The 16,095-nt window shown below is 38.5% G+C and overlaps 4 protein-coding genes across 4 annotated transcripts; 2 read left to right on the top strand and 2 right to left on the bottom strand.

The window, feature by feature from the left end:
* Positions 1-877: 877 nt before the first annotated feature.
* On the bottom strand, positions 878-3,511 carry LOC137734713 (beta-carotene hydroxylase 2, chloroplastic-like). Its single transcript, XM_068473978.1, has 7 exons — positions 3,017-3,511; positions 2,846-2,905; positions 2,513-2,584; positions 2,076-2,210; positions 1,705-1,830; positions 1,266-1,322; positions 878-1,124 (listed from the first exon to the last, which is right to left on the bottom strand). Exons 1-7 carry the CDS (start codon positions 3,416-3,418, stop codon positions 1,047-1,049), a joined length of 930 nt encoding a protein of 309 aa, XP_068330079.1. The 5' UTR covers positions 3,419-3,511; the 3' UTR covers positions 878-1,046.
* A 3,210-nt stretch (positions 3,512-6,721) lies between these two features.
* On the top strand, positions 6,722-9,528 carry LOC137735282 (probable polygalacturonase). The gene is made up of 5 exons (XM_068474696.1): positions 6,722-6,828; positions 7,415-7,738; positions 7,957-8,252; positions 8,588-8,658; positions 8,778-9,528. The coding sequence occupies exons 1-5, from the start codon at positions 6,805-6,807 to the stop codon at positions 9,479-9,481; spliced, it is 1,419 nt and encodes a 472-aa protein (XP_068330797.1). The 5' UTR covers positions 6,722-6,804; the 3' UTR covers positions 9,482-9,528.
* Positions 9,529-10,349: 821 nt separating this feature from the next.
* Positions 10,350-11,481, bottom strand: LOC137734546 (probable serine/threonine-protein kinase At1g01540). The gene is made up of 4 exons (XM_068473790.1): positions 11,144-11,481; positions 10,978-11,064; positions 10,606-10,767; positions 10,350-10,482 (listed from the first exon to the last, which is right to left on the bottom strand). Exons 1-4 carry the CDS (start codon positions 11,479-11,481, stop codon positions 10,350-10,352), a joined length of 720 nt encoding a protein of 239 aa, XP_068329891.1.
* Positions 11,482-12,911: 1,430 nt separating this feature from the next.
* On the top strand, positions 12,912-16,056 carry LOC137733806 (heat shock protein 83). The gene is made up of 4 exons (XM_068472995.1): positions 12,912-13,238; positions 13,495-13,636; positions 13,943-14,223; positions 14,310-16,056. The coding sequence occupies exons 1-4, from the start codon at positions 13,101-13,103 to the stop codon at positions 15,858-15,860; spliced, it is 2,112 nt and encodes a 703-aa protein (XP_068329096.1). The 5' UTR covers positions 12,912-13,100; the 3' UTR covers positions 15,861-16,056.
* The last annotated feature ends 39 nt before the right edge of the window (positions 16,057-16,095 follow it).

Below are 16,095 nucleotides of genomic sequence, written 5' to 3' on the forward strand. Positions count from 1 at the left end.
AATGTTTCATGCATAAAACGTATAAATTAAATTCGAAGCAGTCCTTCCAAATATTCTCCTAATTTGCACATACAATTGTAAGTTTTGTACGAGTTTGTTCGACAATAAATGTAACACTCATAAATAAACGAATGTTTTAAGATGATAGCTTCGAACTCTCTATCTCTTTAATAATAATATTTTTTAAACAAAATTAATAAATGGTCTAAAGATAAGTCTTCCCTCAGTCCTCATCGCATTTCATGCACAGTTAGAAGTAACATTTTTAAAAACGTCGGCGAAAGTGATAGCATATTTGATCATGGATGTGATAATCCATGAACTAACTTAACCTTTTGACCTATAAAATTGTAATCAAAAGGGCATCAGGCTAAATTTGACCTCAGGACAGCAGGTAATATGTAGTTTCAGGGCGGACTAAATTTAACCACATAAAGTAATAAAATATGAAGAGAAATAAAACACAATCATGCACCTTTGGACATAAAAAAAAAAATTTAACCCTAGCATAGTATTTAAAATATTAATTTTTTAAAGACTAAAACGTAGTCAATGACCATAGGATTGCTACTTAGCACTACAGCGTAATAATATTCCTCTTCATTTGTAAGTGAGAGATTTTAGGTTCAATTTTCGCCAAAGACGAATTTAAACCATATTATTGCTAGCTTATTGTGAGACTTAACCTACCCCTCTTTCTTAACGTAAATAATATTGTTTGTTCCAAAAATTAAAAAAAACATAGTCAAGGACTACTTTTACACTCTATGACCTTACGTGGCGTTAGAAAATGCAACCTTCACTACTCATTTAAATATTAAGTTGTGTACAACGAAAAAATGGTGGTCCAACGTCATGGTACGTAAGTGGAGCAAAATACACAAATGCCTTCTTTCTTCATTGCAAAATATACACTCAGCAGATTGGCAAAACATACAAAGATATGCAAGTAGGCTGGCTGAGCCATGCATGTAACACAGTATTGATCACAAAAACACATTTAATTTATCTCTATCATTTTTTTTACACTGAAAATTTCGATCTAGTTATAAGCCCTTGTATGCTTTGATTCTCCTATCGATCTCCTTTTCCAACTCTTCTAGTCCTCCCACTTCTTCGAGTTCCTACAACCGCAAATTACACAGTATATAAAAAACAGACTTGAAATTAGTCAAGTTGTCAAAATCAATTTGTTTCTCCATCTGTACTCAAGTTTCGATATTAAAAAAAATATTTTCAAGTCAGGGACAAAGTTGATGACTAACCTTAGGTCCAAGAAACAAACCATATGGAACACCCTCGAACTTCTCCGAGTGGTGGAGCTGAGGGTCCAGAACATCCAAATCAAAACAAAATCTTGACAGTTACATTCAGTTTAACAGAAATTCATACTTAAATGCCTAATCATTTTATTAATCAATAATTATGGGCGCAAATTAATATGATAAGTATTATTTCATAGTGTGCGTTTATGTATGGGGGAGAGGATCCTCTCCGGATCTATTTTGTAGGGATCCTCACATCCTAACTGATTGCATCATACAATCAATTTTCGTTAGGTACTATTTATGTTTAATTTTAAATAAAAAAATCAAATAATTTATAACCGTATAATGTACGATAAATAACTAAAATATGAAAATCCTAAAAATCTCCACAATTTGGATCCGAATGAGATCCAAATCCGTATGGGGTATAGTTCACCTGATGAGCTGCAGCAACCTTTCGCAAATAGGGCACGTCGGCTATTGGCCCCACCGGGAATCTTTTATGCACTAGGCCATCGTGGACAAACATATACGCCATCCCAAATACCGTAATTCCAAGGCCCTGTCGTTTCAAGTCAATATATTAACAGCAGAAATTAGATTAATTAATTTAATTAATTATGATTAAAGTTAGAAATTATTATTGGCACTTCAAAATTCACATTTTATATTCTAAATTTTCTATATTTAAAAAGAAAAATATATTTAAAATGAGATTTTTAAAGTGTTAATAACACTTCTCTTAAGATCGTTAATAGAACAGTAAACACATGTATTCATAAAGATGGAAGGAAGTGGGAGACTTACAGCACCAAAACAAAGGCCAGGAACAAGGCCTTTGTGGAAGAAACCATAACTGAGAAGGGCTATTGCCGGAACGGCGTTGATTATCGCAAACACGTCGTTAAGCTCGAACGGACCTTCTCTGGGTCGGTGGTGCGACTGCATTGAAGTTCATCGCGTAGTTTAAATTAGTTTAAAGTAGAATGTCGCTCGTATTAAAAACATATTCGTATCAACCATATCAAACACTGTCTGGTTGCTAAGAGGGAATTATTGGATCATCTTTCTCCGATGAAGAGGCGAAACATAATCAAATTGAATTTGCGACAGGTATTTGAAATCTTAGTAGAAGACTGGATTTGTTATTGCATGTTTGCTTCTCGAAAACAAAAGAAAATAGCAAAAATTCAATCTTTTGGGTTCCTAAGAAGTGAAAAGAAGCCAAATTTGAAGGTACAAACCTCGTGCATATGCCATAAGGAAGCGTGCCAAAGAGCTTTATGTGCCCATCTTGCCCAAAACTCCATTCCCACCTAGAAACATACAAAACCAAATTCAACTTAGCATTTTCCCCAATTGAGAAGTTGTCTTAGGACTACTTATGAATGAAGCACTTCTGCTTATAAGCGTTTCTGATATAACTGTATTATTTTTATCGGAAATCTAAATGATTCCTTGAGGACGCTTGAAAGTGCTTCTATAGAAAGCGCTTGCATGAACCAGAAGCAGTTTAAACTCTTGCTTGTAGCATAGAATATTGCTTTTGGTAAAAAAGAAGCGGTGAGTGAACTTACAGCAGCACCAACAGATAGAGCAAATGTACCCAGCATTTCAGACAATGGCACAGTCCCACCCTATGAACAAAATAAAATATATAAAAAATAATAATAATCTATGATTTTTTGTGGGATTTATAATTTTGAGAGCAGAGACAAATTTTAAAACTTGGAAATTTAAAAATTTACCTCCATTTGCCAGTAAAATCTGTAGTAAACAGCCATGACAGCCATGGAAGTAATCCCTAAGCTGGACATCACGGCAGCGACAAGATACGCGAACCTCTCCGATTTCTTCCTCGACAGCCTCTCCGCCACGCGAACCGACGGAATTACAATTGGGATCTGAGAATCGGCGGCTTCCGGGGATTTTCCGGCGGAATTGTCGAGGTTGGTTATCTGTTTTTGGTCCTCCATCACTACATAGACGGTGAAACAGAGTTTCCGGCGAGCCCTGTGGCGTGCTGACTTCTGGTGGCGGAGATTTGGGAAGAAGACGGTGGTGCGGTTGGGTTTTGGGAGGTGGTAGGAGGAGGAGTGGATTAGGCGGAAGGGGGTGGGGGTTGTGACGGCGAAGAGTCCGACCGCCATGGAAGTATACTTGTTGGTGGTGAGGTTGAGCGTTGAGATAGAGAGAGAGTTGAAGGTGGGTGGAAATGGAGTCAGGGGAGACCACAAGTTTCTGTCCCTCAAAACTTACAATACGCAACCAAAACGTCTTTAAATACTAGTCGAATGAAGAGATTTTTCAATATAATCGACACACGAAATGGTAAATAACGTGTTATTATATAAATAATGAGATATAAGTGTTAAAAAGTAAATAATTTAAAAAGTAAAATTTTCCACCACTTACATAAAAACACATAATGTATCATCCATATTTCCATCGCAATATAAAATTTCTCACTCAATGGACAAAAGTCACAAAAACTTTTAAAGAAATGATGCCAGTCGGGCAAATTACTGCAAACCATTCACGTGGCCAAAATTAGTCAATTTAGTTTTCGAGATTAGCGTGATTACGATCTGATGTATGAAGTGTTGTAATATAAGTGATTAGATATTAAACAATTAAACGTACCTCTAATTATGTCATAATATTTGGTATGCCATACTGTTTTCTCAATGGACTAAAAAATTTCTCATTTAGTAGGTAGTGAACGAGAGAAAAAGAGGAGTGTAAAATCTTACTAGTTAATGAGTGATTTTATTTTTGTAATGAATGAGGTAGTATTTTCTCCAATTTATTATAATTTTCAAAATAGAAATCTGAACTGAAGTTTTATTACTTTTTTAAACACTACTTTAATTAGCTGACATAACTCACATATAAAATTAGCAAAACACATGAAATATAAAAGGGAAACAAACGGTTTGAATATGGCATGCCACTTTGGTAATTTAGTGTGAACAAGAAGGGTGAGAATTAGAAAAGTGGGGATGCAAAAGAATGACATTTGTTAGGCAAGAGAAAAAAACTAACATAAAACAAATTTATCAGATCACGTCTCAATCTAATAAGATATTATTAAGCGTAAAATGATTATGCGCATAACAATACATTAATAGCTAAAAAAATACACCATAAAAATTAATCCGTTATATAAATTATTCTCCCTTCTCCGGGCAAGGTCTAAGAAATGTGAGGCTGATGGGCCACCGAAGGATTGCGAAGAAGAAGACAGCGAATCACAACAACATGTTGATACAAAACGACACCGGGTTGGCCCTTTTTGGGGTTCCAGTTTGCTATCTGTTTGGATAATGCCACGTAGCAGTTTGCGTATTCACACACTAACGGATCGAGCACATTTCGGGATTTTAATTGGCGGGGAATGTTGGGCTCGACGGGTAGGTAGGTACCGTGGCAAATTCCTAGTAGTCGAAGACCGACACGTGGACAATCTGCTGATAACGGGAGTCAATGGTCATTAATTTGTTTTGTCCATAATTACGAGGAAGCAAAAAAAAAAAAAAAAACGTGCATGCATTAATTTCTGGCTGAAAAGGATACTTTTGGAAGGCCCGTTAAGCCCAATGGGCCTCGCCAGAGAGGGAGGAAAATAGGGAGTGATGTTAACCGGGTCTTCAACTTTATGGTTTGCAAGTCGGGTTTATTTGCCCCGGTTTTAACTTGAATTAAAGCTTTCATTTCGCCCGTCCATTTTAATCTGACAGTTCTTATTATATCTCTTTTCTACTAATTAATAAAACACTAATTATCAATCAAAATTCTATGAAATTACCAGTTTAACCCTCTAATTAAAGCAGAAAATGAATAAGAAATGTGAGGTAGAAATGTAATTTCACACAATCAAATTTTGCTATTTTTTTTAAAACCTCATCTACATGTAATCCTAATATATCTCTAATTAAAATATATATATATAAAAAAAAAAAAAAAAAAAAAAAAAACTTCTCAGTCCCACATTTTCTATTACTCTCTTCCTCTCTCCTTCTATTTCAAAAACAAAAATAAAAAAATTTTCCACACATTTTATGTAAGTCCATACGCTAGTGTGTATATAATATAATATAAAATGTGTAATTAGTGATGTGCGTTAGAGAAATTTTTTAACCCCATCGAATTGAGCCCAAAGGCCCAAAGAGCTTCAACTTTGGCACTGTATCTCACTTCTCTTTAGATTAGCTGCTTCCAAGGTTTTAAAAGGTTAGTGGCTTGCAAAGGCTTAGCGTCCAGACGTTTATGCTATTTTTTAATTTTCATTGAAATTAACAAATGATATATAAATAAGTATGTAATTAAATTTTTTTTTTTAAAAGTACATAATTGTATTGAGATACATAAATTATAAAATAAATTGACATATATTATAAAGTATTAGCACATATTAAAACATGAGAAACTAGTACATAATATATGATTATCCAAGTATTCAACAAGTTTCTTACAATTTATTGAAAATAAAAATGCAAATTGAAAGTTATCGATTTTTTGTCTAAGTGAGAGTTACAACCTAGCAAATTAAGTATAGGCCTCATTTCTTAATTTTCAAACACCTACAATTAATCGAGACGATAATTAATCGTCTAGCAACTAGCCATGACTTAAACGACGCTAAGCAAAAACGTGACCTAAATGGAACTAAGCGGAAATTTTTGAAACGGTGATTGCTTTTAGCAAGGCCGTTTTCAGAAGCGACCCACTTCCTTGAAAAACAATAAGCGAGTTAAATTCATGTCCCTTATCTGTTTTAACCACTCAATGAACATAGAAGGGCTGTCCTAAAATCATGGCAAAAACCTCTCCACTAATGTCAACAATCTCAAATCATGGCAATTACACCTAATTCACGATTGACTATCTTCTTATTTACTTGACTATTGTAACTGCTAACTGATTATTCTTTTGTTAAATGACTTGTATTCTGTTACTTTGGAACAGTCAAAACTGTATTTAATACTTGTAAATTCGTTTTGTGAAATATATAAAATGATATATATTTCTCTTTACTCTATTTGTACAATACTACAGTATTCTTTGTATTCGATAAAGGATTGAAAGCTCTTTTTGGGGGACTTATAGAGGAGTCTTAGCCTCTTTTTGGATTTTTACAGCCATCAATAAGGATTGCCAATAACATGACTTGAGCGCGAAGGGATTCACGAATCAAACCAAGGTAAGATGAAGACACAAGGCACTAAGGCTACAAGACCCATACTTTTAAGGAAAGCTGAACTTTCCTTGCACGTAATGGTTTAATTTGTTCACTTACATGGATTGAATTCCCTTTAAGTCTAGGTATTAATTATGATGAGTTGAATATTTGGCATACCAAATACATACGGTAAATTTTCAAAAGGTGGTTAGTTATTATTTCGTATCCGTCCCTTCGGTCTTCATTCAGATATCTTACCATGTGTAGGAAATCCATTGCACCCCTATAAATAAACTTCCACATCCTTCCTCCTTGCACTACAACATTATTCAACAACTCCTCTTTTTTCAAACGATGGAGACCTCCTCAAAATTCCATGTAAGTTCTCTTGCTTTCCACCACTATTTCAATTACTTTTTTGTTAATTTGCTTGTTTTCTGGGTTCAATATTTAGTGATGTCATTTTTGTTTGTCAAATTTTAAAATAACGGGTCAATGATCCAACATCGATATTATTTCTAAATTAACTACCACCAGATGACCCAGTAGTTGGTGATGGATATTAGTCCTGTATTTGACACGGCAGGTCCAGAGTTTTGATTATCACCATTGGTGTGTCACATGATGGTGGTCAAAGAAGATTAAAATGACTTTGTGAGTCTAATTACAAATAAAATACATGGTTTTGTTGCTAATTACACTGTAGCCTTTTAGAAACAAAAACATTTATTTTATTTGTAATTTTTTTTTTATCAATCTTTCCGATATGGGACTTTCAAAATCATTCCCAGATGATTTTTTTTCTTTTTTTAAATATGATATTTTATTTTAATCTAATCTAAATTATTGGGAGGGGATGATCTAGCCAACGAGGGCTAGTTTGTTCCCGTATGTTTTGCTTAGAAGGCTAATTCCTTTTTTTCTGTTATTATTAACAAATTTATGTCGTTTTAAACAATTACAGGTTGCTTCTGCGATTATTGTTGCGCTGGGATTATTCTTCCTAACAGCGGCAGAATGTCGAAAACCGGTTTCGGGCACGATCAATTACTCGGCCATAAACTGTAGAAAACATAGTGCTCTTTTGACCGACTTTGGAGCCGTCGGAGACGGAAAAACTTCCAACACAAAGGCCTTCAAGGCTGCCGTTGGTCATCTAAGTCAGCTTGCATCCGACGGCGGAGCGCAGCTTATTGTGCCGCCGGGGAGGTGGCTCACCGGAAGCTTCAACCTCACTAGCCACTTTACCCTCTTCGTCCATAAGGATGCCGTGATTCTTGCAACTCAGGTTTGTATTTCTTCCCTTTTTTTGTCAATATTTCTTCAGTTATTACCTTTTTTCGGTAGATATTTTGGGCTCGATCGTAATTACAAGAAGTTATATATAACCGACGCATATTTATGGTGATTGAACAATCGCGTAATCAATTTTTTTTTCGTGTATATTTATCAATTGGTCACTATTTCACTGAACTTATATTTTTTTCATACTTTTGATGAACACAGGATGAGTCAGAGTGGCCTCATCTTCCAGTACTGCCTTCATATGGGAGAGGCAGAGATGCCCCCGGTGGAAGGTTCAGCAGTCTCGTCTTCGGAACAAACCTAACCGACGTTGTAATTACAGGTAACAACGGCACAATCGACGGCCAAGGTGCTTCTTGGTGGGCCAAGTTCAAACAAGGTCACTTGACCCTCACCCGACCATACATGATCGAGATCATGTACTCTAATCAGATTCAAATTTCTAATCTCACTTTGGTCAATTCCCCTTCGTGGTTTGTCCATCCCATATACAGCAGGTAATGTGCCCCTTGTTTTATAATCAATGCACGACGGTCGCATCGACATGTAGTGGTACTCACGTGACAATGTGACGGTTGCTCTAAAAAATTTCTCGCACTATACATGCATATATAATATTAAGGAAAACTATTGAAAATGGCTTGAAAACTTCGAGTTTTAACGATAAGGACAAAATAAAGGGTGAAGTGAATAGTACCAGGATTGACTTTTTAATGTAAAAATGTGGTTTTTCGTTAAAGTGAACAGTACCAGGATGTTTTCGTTAAAGTTCCCTATATATTATGTGTATTTGTCAATGTGCTTTAACATTAATCTGGGTTAAATTTTGCAGCAATATAACAATCCAAGGGCTCACAATCCTTGCACCAGTTGATTCTCCCAACACCGATGGGATTGACCCAGGTTCCTAATTTTTGCTACCGCTTAATTTGTTCTTGTTGTTGGTCATTAGTGCTTAATTGGGAAATAAACATGGTTAATAAGCTCTTAAATCTCACCCTTTTTGTTTGCTTAATTTTCAGATTCTTGTTCACAAACAAGAATCGAAGACTGCTACATTGTCTCTGGAGATGACTGCATTGCAGTTAAGAGTGGATGGGACGAATACGGAATCAAAGTAGGAATCCCAACGGAGCACCTTGTGATCAGAAGGCTCACTTGCATTTCACCTGACAGTGCCACCATTGCCCTAGGTAGTGAAATGTCGGGTGGAATCCACGACGTTAGAGCTGAGGACATCACAGCCATTGACACTCAATCGAGTGTGAGGATCAAAACTGCCGTAGGAAGAGGAGCTTATGTCAAAGACATTTATGTGAGAAGAATGACCTTGAAGACAATGAAGTATGTCTTTTGGATGACCGGCTCTTATGGATCGCACCCTGACCCCAGCTTTGATCCTAAAGCGTTGCCTGAGATTACAAACATCAATTACAAGCAGGTTGTGGCAGAAAATGTTACTTATTCCGCAAGGCTGGACGGAATCCCTAATGATCCTTTTAAGGGAATTTGCATTTCGAATGTGACCATCACACTAACTGAGAAGCCGAAAAAATTGCAATGGAACTGCACCAATGTTGAGGGAATCACAAGTAATGTGACCCCAAAGACGTGCGATTTGTTGCCCGAGCAGAAAGAAGTGGTTGATTGTGCTTTCCCTGAGGATAGGTTGGCGATCGAGGATGTTAAGTTGGTGACTTGCTCTGCAAGCACCCCCTTCTTCTGAGAGTATTAGATGGGAATTCTTATACTAAAAGAACATTGCAGTATGAACTTTAATAACCATAAAAAAAAATTTCGTTATTTCTCTTTCTGCAGACTATTTATGCTCCATCGTTTTACTAATTAATCACCACAAGCAAACAGTCTTAATTGGTGGAAAACTAAGAAAATTAACAATCTCAACTGCATAAAACGAATGTACAAGAAATCTCTGTTCTGTTAGGAAGATTTCCGATTATTCCATTTACCTTTGGATGAAAATCCCCGATTGATGAATGTTATGTCTGGAGAGAGTTGCAGGATTATTCGTTTAACTTAAGCGGAGTTTCAGGATTACTGTTTTAACTTCAACACGATCTTCTTGTAGCGATTTTGCAGCTGCTTTGCACTTTTGTTTTTCTAGGGATCTGATCACCTGGTCTTGCTGAAGCTCTCTTCTCGGCAAATAGAACGAGAAGAAGTTTGTCTCTTAAGCCATTGATCCTTCTCATTTCAGAGAAAAAAAATGAAACATAATATATTAAAAAATTAGGCAGAAAATAAAGTTCGAATCTGCAAATTTGGGCTAATTGAAAGGAAATACTTGTTCTCAAATCGCAAAGCAGCAAGCCACGCAGCTCAAGCATGTGAATAACTTCTCCCAATCGAGGCCTATGTTCTGAATCGGGATCAACACAACGAAGAGCAACCAAAAGTACACTTTTGAGTTCCTCCGAAGATGGCTTCTCTGGCATTGGTCAACCACGCAAACAATTTTCTGTCCGGCAACCATGGACTCTAACCAGTCGACCAGATATGGCTGCAGTTGAGTAGTCATTATGTAAGTATCACACACTTGAACGAAAAAAAACAAACCCTTACATGTTTCGAAATTAAGAACTCATACTTAGACTGCGATCTGTAGGGCTCCTCCCCGTTATGATCTCCATTACGAGTACTCCAAAGCTATAAATATCGGATTTCTCAGTGAAATCACCAGTAGAAGCATATTCCGGAGCAATGTAACTGAACTTTCATGCAATTCAAGAACGATAAGAAAATCATCAACAACTAACAATTAATAATGTTCCAATAGTGAACATCAGCACTTTAGCAGGCATATGCATACGGATTTTTCCACAAACTAACCGTAATGATTCCATTGTATTGATTCCCCACTCAGGACTGTAGAGCTTAGCAAGGCCAAAATCGGAGACCTTAGGATCCCATTGGTGATCAAGCAGCACATTGCTAGATATTAGGCTTCTACGTAGGATTTTCGGTTCAATATCCTCGTGCAGGTAGTCCAATCTGCAAAAACATCACTTGAAATCATATGACCACAAGTTCGTGTGTTGAATAAAATCATTAGCTGACTAGTCCAAAGAGCAGTCATGGAGCCAGTGGTGCAGACATTTGTTATCTACATATTCATGCACAAGCAATCTACTGCGAGGAAAATCAAATCATTAGCTGTCTTTCGAACATCTAAAATTGTGCCATGTCGAAAAATTCTCTTACCTGTACACTCTTTCGATGCGGTATCGAAGCAACTTGTCGAGATTTTTGTGCCTCACAATCGCTGCTGTGAAGTCCTCAACTTGGAATCTGTTGATTTATACAGAATATGTAGCATTCACCTTGACAATAATCACCGAAAATATATAGATTCGATAAACTTGAGTACCTGTCACTCACTAGCCTCTTCACTGCCGCGCAAGTATTATCGGACAGAATGCCATGATAAACAACTCCATAGTCCCCCTTGTCAATCAGATTTTGTTTGGAATGTCCATTCGCGGCAACCTCAAGCTCCTTGAGACTAAACTTGTTGCCCCCCCACCCCCCTCCCCCCCCCCCCCCCCCCAACACATCCTTAACCATTTGCGAGCGCACAGAAACCGGTCCCAACTCCATCACATTACCATTTCGGATTCTCCCACTAGCCTTATTGCATGACAACTGATCGGAAATCACACGCCCGTGCTGCTGCAGCTTCCCGCTGTTCATCTCAATCTCAGACATGTTTAGGGAGAGCAGCCTCTGCTCCAGGGACGAATTACAATAAACTTTGTGTGTGGTTTTGGAAACAATGGGATTGGGGAAACGAAAGTTGGATTTGGAGGGTTTTCGTCGACAGTAATAACTGTGAATAGAGTGATTAGAGTGATAACTGTGAATAGAGCTATGAAGATGACAAGCAAATCCCATAATTTGACTCCGCAAAATAAGGTAAAATAATATGAAATGGTGAAAAATATGTAACAAATGGTATAGGAATGACTTAGGTATTTATAGGAAAAAAAATTCAAATTCCAATGATAACCCGACGATAGTATGAGGTTGCTAGCTGGCGTCATGCTGATGTCAGATAGCCGTTGGCATTCAAATGGAATGAGCTGGAGGGCTGGCAAAATGTCAAGCTTGACATTCTGACGCTAGAGGGATAGGTTAGTTGGCTGGTTGGAAATGGCTAGCCTGCTAGCTTAATTTGCGGGTTTTGGTTTGGTGGAGCCCACAAACCCTTTGGCCTAATTTTCTGTTAAATATGATTTTCATGTCATTCCGAGTTATTTTTAGTCTATGACATTTTGACCGAGTTGGTTGGAAATGGCCTTAGATCTTATGGCGCGTTTACTAATCCGTAATCAAATTGAGAGGAATTGGATTAAGAGGGAATTGGATTGAGGAGGAATTGAAATGAGGTGGAATCAGAATCAAATTTCTGTTGAAGTTGTTTACTGAAACTCTATGGAATCGGAGTAGGAATGATGTTGAGTCCATATAAGTTGTTTACTAATTCACTTCAATCGGAATAAAAACTAGGTTGATTACTATATTACCCTTATATAAATAAATTATTTTCATACTAATTAATTAAATTAAATTCTTAATTAAATTTATATAATAAAATTATCTATATATAAATATATAAATAGGTTTTATTTATTTATTAAAAATGACATAATGAGTGTCAAATGAAGGGCAATGTTGGGATAATAAGAAACAAGTGAGGGCATAATAGGAATAAAAGATGCATTCATGATTCCCTTACCTTCAAGGAACTCAAATACCTCACAAAACTAGAGAATCTTGTTCCTCCAATTTCAGGAATTGGATTCCTTGTTTCATGTGGGCTTCACCACTTTTTTTATTCCTTAATATTTAGTAAACACCGAAATACTTCGTAATCGGAATTCAATTTCCTTTCCTTTTTCCGATTACCCTTACGTAAACGTGCCATTAAATAAGTGGGAGAGCCCACGATGACGTCACATAATTTTCACGGGTAGAGAAGGTTGCCGAACGGAGCAGAACATTCTCGATTCGAATTGATTAAACCCGACCAAACGACGCCGTAATAGCCATTAAACCCCTACGCTTCTTCCGGAAACGACATCGTTTTGAACCCCAACCATACGCGGGAGAATATGCAAGTCGAGAGAAGAGTAGAAGCATCCAGAATCATGGTCATCGTCCTCGTCCTTATAAAAGCCTCCTCACTCCCCATCCCCTAATCCAGCAGATAATCAGAGTTCACAGTCTCTATCTCAAACCCTCGATCGCGACGTTTCGATTTTCTTCCAAACAAGCTCAAATTTTCTCTCGCTTTCTCGCGTTTTCTCGGAGTAATTAATCGATCGATGGCGGACGTTCAGATGGGCGAGGCTGAGACCTTCGCCTTCCAGGCCGAGATCAACCAGCTTCTGAGTTTGATCATCAACACCTTTTACAGCAACAAGGAGATCTTCCTTCGCGAACTCATCAGCAATTCGTCTGATGTGAGTCTTCTCTTCTCCTCCCCCTCTCTCTCTTGCATGTCTTCGTTTTGATTCTCTCTAATTTGATCGATTTTTCTTCTCTAATTTTCGTATGAATTGCTGTATTTTGCGTTAAAAGCCCCTGATTTTTACAGATTAATCGCTATGTTTTGTGTTCAATGATCTTGTTTCTACACTGAAATCTGTTTCGGCGATAGTGCATGACCAGAAATTTGTAGGATTTTGGAAATGATGGAATTTGGTTGTATCTTTGTAGGCTTTGGATAAAATTCGATTTGAGAGCCTTACAGACAAAAGCAAGCTCGATGCTCAGCCGGAGCTTTTCATCAGGATTGTGCCTGACAAGGTCAACAAAACCGTCTCCATCATCGACAGTGGTATTGGCATGACCAAAGCAGGTAAATGTTTGTGTAAATTTCATTTCTTTTAGTTCACTAATTGATCTGTTTGTCTTCCGAGAAAATCTTAGAAAATTGATTCGCATAGATATTTTTGTTAGTAAAAGTTGCATCTTGTATTTAAGCTTACTCCCCTGTTTAAAACTATTGTATTTGTAATTGCTTAAAATTGCCCAAAAATCAAAATATTGGTTATGGAATGCTTAATTATGCTTGGTGTTTTGTTAATTAAAAGTTGTGATCGTGACTTAGTCGTCTATGCTTATGTTAATAAGCTGTGAATCTGATGGTAATTGGTTTCTGTAGATTTGGTGAACAACTTGGGTACAATTGCAAGGTCTGGAACCAAAGAGTTCATGGAGGCATTGCAAGCCGGAGCCGATGTCAGCATGATTGGGCAGTTCGGTGTCGGTTTCTACTCGGCCTATCTTGTTGCCGAGAAGGTTATTGTGACCACCAAGCACAACGACGATGAGCAATACATCTGGGAGTCACAGGCCGGTGGTTCCTTCACTGTCACAAGGGATGTCAGTGGCGAACAGCTCGGCAGAGGCACCAAGATCACCCTCTTCCTCAAGGAGGATCAGGTAAAGAACCAAGCTAATTGATTAAGTATTTCCTTTATATGATTAAAGAGAAAAATTAGGTACTAATTTTTGGTTGTTGTGACCAGTTGGAGTATTTGGACGAGAGGAGGATCAAGGACCTTGTGAAGAAGCACTCTGAGTTCATCAGCTATCCAATCTATCTCTGGACTGAGAAGACTACCGAGAAGGAAATCAGCGATGACGAAGAAGAGGAAACCAAGAAGGAAGAGGAAGGAGATGTTGAGGAGGTTGATGAGGACAAGGATAAGAAATCGAAGAAGAAAAAGATCAAGGAGGTTTCTCACGAGTGGCAGCTCATCAACAAGCAGAAACCCATCTGGCTCCGAAAGCCCGAAGAAATCACCAAGGAGGAGTACGCTGCCTTCTACAAGAGCTTGACCAATGACTGGGAGGAGCACCTTGCTGTCAAGCATTTCTCAGTCGAAGGCCAGCTCGAGTTCAAGGCCATCCTCTTTGTTCCAAAGAGGGCTCCTTTCGATCTTTTCGACACTAGGAAGAAGATGAACAACATTAAGCTCTATGTCAGGAGGGTGTTCATCATGGACAACTGCGAGGAGCTGATTCCAGAGTATCTTGGTTTCGTGAAGGGTGTCGTCGATTCGGATGATTTGCCTCTCAACATCTCTCGTGAGACGCTGCAACAGAACAAGATTTTGAAGGTGATCAGGAAGAACCTTGTGAAGAAGTGCATCGAGATGTTCAATGAGATTGCTGAGAACAAAGAGGATTACACTAAGTTCTATGAAGCCTTCTCCAAGAATTTGAAATTGGGCATCCATGAGGACAGCCAGAACAGGGCGAAATTGGCCGACCTCCTCCGCTACCACTCCACCAAGAGCGGCGATGAGCTCACCAGCCTGAAGGACTACGTGACCAGAATGAAGGAGGGTCAGAAGGATATTTACTACATCACCGGTGAATCGAGGAAGGCGGTGGAGAATTCCCCGTTCTTGGAGCGGCTGAAGAAGAAGGGATATGAAGTTCTTTACATGGTGGACGCCATAGACGAATATGCCGTCGGGCAATTGAAGGAATACGACGGCAAGAAGCTGGTGTCTGCTACCAAGGAGGGTCTCAAGCTCGACGATGAGACGGAGGAAGAGAAGAAGGCCAAAGAGGAGAAAAAGAAGTCATTCGAGAACCTCTGCAAGACAATGAAGGACATTTTGGGCGACAGGGTCGAGAAAGTGGTGGTCTCCGACAGAATAGTCGACTCTCCCTGCTGCTTGGTGACGGGAGAATACGGGTGGACCGCCAACATGGAGAGGATCATGAAGGCGCAGGCGCTGAGGGACAGCAGCATGAGCTCCTACATGTCGAGCAAGAAGACGATGGAGATCAATCCCGACAATGGAATCATGGAGGAGCTGAGGAAGAGGGCGGAGGCTGACAAGAATGACAAGTCTGTGAAGGACCTTGTGCTGCTGCTGTTCGAGACTGCTCTGCTCACTTCCGGCTTCAGCCTGGATGACCCCAACACTTTTGCGGCGAGAATTCACCGGATGTTGAAGCTGGGGCTGAGCATTGAAGAGGAGGAGACCGCCGGCGATGATGATGACATGCCTGCTTTGGAGGAAGACGCTGCTGAGGAGAGCAAGATGGAGGAGGTGGACTAATGAGATTAGGTTTGAGTATGTGGATGTTTCGGGTATTTGTCGCGATCTTGTCGGTGGGAGGTTGTCGCCGTGGTGTGACAATCACCGTCTTTATTTTGTGTCTTCTGTTAGTTTTGAGTCTGTAAAAATAATGGTGGTGAATTCCGGATCTCTGTTATATATTTAATATGAATTTGAGTCTCATATTTCATATTTATTGTGCAGGCGTACTGTTAACGTAGTGTTAATATGTATT

Source organism: Pyrus communis, chromosome 5, assembly GCF_963583255.1.
Source record: "Pyrus communis chromosome 5, drPyrComm1.1, whole genome shotgun sequence".
NCBI classification, from domain to species: Eukaryota; Viridiplantae; Streptophyta; class Magnoliopsida; order Rosales; family Rosaceae; genus Pyrus; species Pyrus communis.

What these genes read in the sequence shown, in the direction of transcription:
- LOC137734713 (XM_068473978.1), bottom strand. Translation starts at nt 3,418, where the DNA reads ATGGCGGTCGGACTCTTCGCCGTCACAACCCCCACCCCCTTCCGCCTA. An exon ending in GATTTTACTGGCAAATGGAG is followed by an intron (nt 2,906 to 3,016) that starts GTAAATTTTTAA and finishes TTTTGTTCATAG; the next exon opens with GGTGGGACTGTGCCATTGTC. An exon ending in GTTTGTTTCTTGGACCTAAG is followed by an intron (nt 1,125 to 1,265) that starts GTTAGTCATCAA and finishes TTGCGGTTGTAG; the next exon opens with GAACTCGAAGAAGTGGGAGG.
- LOC137735282 (XM_068474696.1), top strand. Translation starts at nt 6,805, where the DNA reads ATGGAGACCTCCTCAAAATTCCAT. An exon ending in AGACCTCCTCAAAATTCCAT is followed by an intron (nt 6,829 to 7,414) that starts GTAAGTTCTCTT and finishes AAACAATTACAG; the next exon opens with GTTGCTTCTGCGATTATTGT. An exon ending in GTCCATCCCATATACAGCAG is followed by an intron (nt 8,253 to 8,587) that starts GTAATGTGCCCC and finishes TAAATTTTGCAG; the next exon opens with CAATATAACAATCCAAGGGC.
- LOC137734546 (XM_068473790.1), bottom strand. Translation starts at nt 11,481, where the DNA reads ATGTCTGAGATTGAGATGAACAGCGGGAAGCTGCAGCAGCACGGGCGT. An exon ending in AAGAGGCTAGTGAGTGACAG is followed by an intron (nt 11,065 to 11,143) that starts GTACTCAAGTTT and finishes ATAAATCAACAG; the next exon opens with ATTCCAAGTTGAGGACTTCA. An exon ending in CGCATCGAAAGAGTGTACAG is followed by an intron (nt 10,768 to 10,977) that starts GTAAGAGAATTT and finishes ATGTTTTTGCAG; the next exon opens with ATTGGACTACCTGCACGAGG.
- LOC137733806 (XM_068472995.1), top strand. Translation starts at nt 13,101, where the DNA reads ATGGCGGACGTTCAGATGGGCGAGGCTGAGACCTTCGCCTTCCAGGCC. An exon ending in TATTGGCATGACCAAAGCAG is followed by an intron (nt 13,637 to 13,942) that starts GTAAATGTTTGT and finishes TGGTTTCTGTAG; the next exon opens with ATTTGGTGAACAACTTGGGT. An exon ending in TCTTCCTCAAGGAGGATCAG is followed by an intron (nt 14,224 to 14,309) that starts GTAAAGAACCAA and finishes TGTTGTGACCAG; the next exon opens with TTGGAGTATTTGGACGAGAG.